Here is a 5,096-nt window from a genome sequence, read left to right on the forward strand (position 1 = left end):
ACATCTTAGTATTATCAATTTGATTCTAAACCTTTCATATTACTTTCAATTTTTAATAATAAATTTAATAAAAACAATTGAATTAATCAATTTGCAAAACTTACAAATGTTTAAATTTTTTTTAACCATTTAATCGATAAAATAAATAGAGACAACTTTTATACCATAAAAAATTAAATTTTTTGGGCTCCAACATTTAATCTATTTTCATAATTTGCGGTAAAATAAATTTTAAATATTAAATTCCATAAAATTATTACTCTCAAAGGAGGAAAAAGTTTTAGAGACAAATTAATAGAATTAGTTGTGCTTCATCGTTCCTTCATCCAAAGACAGCCAGGTGCTTCCTTTTCTCTGGTAACTTAGTTGGATTATGCAAACCATTTTGCTCTTCAATAAATTGAGCAGCTGTTTCGGGCCCTCCTTTACCTTCTTCAGAGCCCAATGTCGACCATACTGATGGTTGCTTGAAAGTGCTTGAGCTGCATTATGTGCCTCCTGCTTTGTAACATACTCCACAAGTACAAAGCCTCTGTGGTTTCCGAACTTCATTGGCAAACTGAAGCTCTTGATCTGGCCTAATTACAATAACAAAATCGAAATTAAAATCTAACACAAGATCCAAACCACGTAGCAACCTCCAAAGCTCAACCCGTACACATCGCAAGCTGCCAAATTACAAGCAAATCAGCCTAGCCATAGTCCCCTCTATTGGCGCACAAGGCCCATTGAGATAGCTTTAGACACTCTTGGAACAACACTATCGCCAGTATTTACCTTCGCCCATCCTACGGGAAGAGGAACCCAGCCAACCTCATTGAAGGAAAAGACCCATTCATCAAAGCTATATATATATGTATGAGCTTAAATCATTGCCAATAAACACTTTCCAATGTACCATATATAAATATAAAAAAAGATTTTTAAATAAATCAATGTGTTTGGAGATTATTAAAAAATAATAATAAAAATAACCAATCAACATATAATTAAGGCCAATCGGAAATGGAACTCAGCCCAAACACGATAGCTAAATTAAAATGAATTGTCACACCAACTCCCAATTTTAGATATACAAAAACTTTCTTTATCGAAGAAAACTTATATATGTAGAAAACAAAGACAGAGAGAAGCATAACAAGATAAATTTATACATAATAGAACAATTGTGCTAGATTTGCCCCCACATTCACATGTGCTATGCATCCAAGACCGTATCTTCATTTGGCCGCATCTTCTTATTCTTCATCTGCCTAAGAAGGTAGAAAATTCATAAAGAAAAAAAAAAGAATTGTAAGAAATTCATAGTAAATGGATAAAATCTTATAACAATAAGATCAAATATTGTGCTAATTAACAATAAGAATAATTTATTTCCTAAAAAAACAATTTAAGTATATTTATATAAAAAGAGAAAAAAAAAAAAAAAAAAGAAAGCTAATTAACCTAAGATTATATGCAAAGCAAGAGATATCACGAAATAATACCTGTAAACACCAGTCAGATTGAAAAGTTTCTCTTTGAACATTAATTGCTAAATCTTTTTAGCTTTCGATGCCTTTCACCTTCAACCATCCTCACAAAACATGCAGGTTTTCTTGTTTTAAACACAACATATCCCATTGCAATACCAAATATTACTCCACATCCATACCCCGCCGATATAGCTTTCCATCCAAATCCAATTTTAGGCTTGGAATCAATTTCTTTTGATGCTGTTGGTTGTTGCCTCTCCCCACTGTCACATTTTTCTAGCGGAAATCCACACAATCCCAAATTTCCTTCATATGAAGTGCTATCGAATGTGTTGAACTGCTTTCCTTCCGGAATAGGTCCTTCAAGTTGATTATGTGAAACCCGAAACACTTCCAAAAATGTCAAATATGTCAACTGCATTGGAATCCTTCCAACAAGAAGATTTGAAGAGAGGTCTAAAGATTCCAAATTGCTCAAATTCCCCAATGATGGTTGAATATTGCCTGTGAGTTGATTGTGAGACAAGTTGAGCAACTTAAGTGATTTAAGTTTTCCAATTGACTGTGGGATATCCCCTGTGAATTTATTGCCCGACAAATCAATGGATGTAAGAAGCGTTTGGATTTTCACCAACTCAATCTCTAAGCCTTTGAGTGTTAGACTCACAGAATAATCATAAGAAGCATTTGGCGCCCCCATGTATTTCATATTCAAATCAAAGATCATCATTGCCTTGAAATTGTTGAAATACTCCGCAGGTAGAGGTCCGCTAAACATGTTGTTGGAGAGGTCAAAAATTCGCAGCTTTGAGAATGAATAATTGGCAGAAGTCCCTTTCACCAAACCATGAAATTTATTGGATTTTAGAATTAGAATTTGTAGCTTCGAAAGTGTTCCCAGAAAATGGGGGAATGTGTCATCTAGATTATTGTTTCCAAGATCTAAAATTTCCAAATTTATACAATTGCAGATGGAAGGTAGGATTCTCCCTTGCAATTGGTTACCATTGAAGTTCAAATATCTCAAGTTGCTGCCTATTGAAAACGTTTCAAGGATGGTTCCTTGGAATTTGTTCATGCCCAAGTGCAATACTGAAAGATTATTGCTGAAATTTCCCAAACATTGTGGTATGAAGCTATTCAAACTATTGTTCGACAAGTCAAGAATTTCAAGAGAATTTAGATTGCAAACTACAGATGAGACTTCTCCTATCAATTTGTTGGATGAAAGAATGAGAACTCTCAAGTCCATAAGTTCGAAAATTGAACTTGGAATTGGGCCATGTAACAAGTTATTGGATAAATCGAGGTATACCAGACTTGAAAGCTTGCTTCCCTGGAAATGGATGGGACCTGTAAAATTGTTTAAAGTTTGTAAAATAATAAGGAATTTGACCACTAAGATTGTTGTTTTGGAGTTCCAAAATTTGAAACTGTTTAAGGTTTTCAAATGAGGAAGGAATCTCACCTTTAGACTCGTTATAAGAGACGTCTTTAAGCCTCGCAAGTGAGGATGAAATTTGACCACTGAGATTGTTGTTGCTGAGGTCCAAAATTACAAGATGTTTAAGGTTTTCAAATGAGGAGGGAATCTCACCATTAAAATTGTTATAGGAGAGGTCCAATGAGGAGAGTTTCTTAAGGCTTCCAAGTAAGGATGGAATTTGACCACTGAGATTGTTTTTGTGGAGGTACAAACTGTCAAGCTGTTTAAGGTTTTCAAATGAGGAGGGAATCTCACCATTAAAATTGTTATAGGAGAGGTCCAATATGGAGAGTTTCTTAAGGCTTCCAAGTAAGGATGGAATTTGACCACTGAGATTGTTTTTATAGAGGTACAAATTTTGAAGCTGTTTAAGGTTTTCAAATGAGGAGGGAATCTCACCATTAAAATTGTTATAGGAGAGGTACAATGAGGAGAGTTTCTTAAGTCTTCCAAGTGAGGATGGAATTTGACCACTGAGATTGTTTTTGTGGAGGTACAAAATGTAAAGCTGTTTAAGGTTTTCAAATGAGGAGGGAATCTCACCATTAAAATTGTTAGAGGAGAGGTCCAATGAGGAGAGTTTTTTAAGGCTTCCAAGTAAGGATGGAATTTGACCACTGAGATTGTTTTTACAGAGGTACAAACTGTGAAGCTGTTTAAGGTTTTCAAATGAGGAGGGAATCTCACCATTAAAATTGTTATAGGAGAGGTACAATGAGGAGAGTTTCTTAAGTCTTCCAAGTGAGGATGGAATTTGACCATTGAGATTGTTGTCTTCGAGGTCCAAATAATAAAGCTGTTTAAGGTTTTCAAATGAGGAGGGAATCTCACCATTAAAATTGTTACAGGAGAGGTCCAAATAATAAAGCTGTTTAAGGTTTTCAAATGAGGAGGGAATCTCACCATTAAAATTGTTATAGGAGAGGTCCAATGAGGAGAGTTCCTTAAGGCTTCCAAGTAAGGATGGAATTTGACCACTGAGATTGTTTTTACAGAGGTACAAACTGTCAAGCTGTTTAAGGTTTTCAAATGAGGAGGGAATCTCACCATTAAAATTGTTATAGGAGAGGTCCAATGAGGAGAGTTCCTTAAGGCTTCCGAGTAAAGATGGAATTTGACCATTGAGATTGTTGTTGTCAAGGTATAAAGTATCAAGCTGTTTAAAATTTTCCAATGAGGATGGAATCTCACCACTAAAATTGTTATAGGAGAGGTCCAATAAAACCAACTTGGATAGATGACTGATATCTGGGAATTTCCCTTGCAATTGGCATTCGCTGAGTTTGAGAGATGTCAAAGAAGAAGACAAATTCATCAAGGAACTAGACCCGACCAACGGCATGTTTATTTCACTCAAGTCCAATTGCTGTAACTGGGTCAGGTTTTGAACAAGCTCGTTAAAAATAAAGGTTTCAAGTATCAAATAAGGGTTCTTAGAAAGATCAAGCGAAACCAAAGCAGGCAGATAAGAAATTTCTAGTGGAATTTGGCCCTCAAAAACAGAGTGATTTAGGTTAAGATACCTTAAATTCAAAAACTGGCCAAATTGAGGCACAATTTGAGATTGGTTGAAGTCATTGTTGGAGAGGTCAAGCTTTTCGAGATGAGGAAGGAGGAAAAGAGAATTATTAGAATGGATGGTACCATAGAGCAAGCTAGAAGAAAGGTTAAGGCCAATTACATTACCTGTTTCTATTTCGCAAGTGACCCCATCCCACAAGCAGCAATCTGTGCCCTCTTTCCAAGACTCTGTCTTGGGATAAGGCTTGGGGTAAAGGAAATCCCAGGAAGAGGCATTACTTCTAATAGAAAAGGTTTTCATGAATTGGAGCAAGGCAAGACTCTGGTCATGTTGGCACGGCATGGCTGCAGACGAGGAACTGAAAGAAAAAGGTAGAGAAGAACCAGCTTGGAAACGCAAGTGAAACAAAAGGAAGGAGAGAAAGTGAGCTAACCATAGTAGACTAGCCATTCTCTTTAAGTGGAAAGCTAAAGTTGAAAAGTTGAGTTATTAAAAAATCAGAGTAACCAGTTGGTATTTATAATCCGAATGGAGAGAGGAAAAATAATTTGTATATTATGAGTTATTTGTTTGTAATGTCTGTAGGACATGAAGACCGAAGACCAAAGAAGCA

At 35.7% G+C, this 5,096-nt stretch overlaps 1 protein-coding gene across 1 annotated transcript; it reads right to left on the bottom strand.

Moving 5' to 3' along the window:
- Positions 1-300: 300 nt before the first annotated feature.
- On the bottom strand, positions 301-4,825 carry LOC110645225 (receptor-like protein 9DC3). Its single transcript, XM_058134686.1, has 3 exons — positions 3,073-4,825; positions 1,566-3,017; positions 301-578 (listed from the first exon to the last, which is right to left on the bottom strand). Exons 1-3 carry the CDS (start codon positions 4,823-4,825, stop codon positions 301-303), a joined length of 3,483 nt encoding a protein of 1,160 aa, XP_057990669.1.
- Between the last annotated feature and the right edge of the window lie 271 nt (positions 4,826-5,096).

The sequence above is a fragment of the Hevea brasiliensis genome, chromosome 14 (assembly GCF_030052815.1).
Source record: "Hevea brasiliensis isolate MT/VB/25A 57/8 chromosome 14, ASM3005281v1, whole genome shotgun sequence".
NCBI classification, from domain to species: Eukaryota; Viridiplantae; Streptophyta; class Magnoliopsida; order Malpighiales; family Euphorbiaceae; genus Hevea; species Hevea brasiliensis.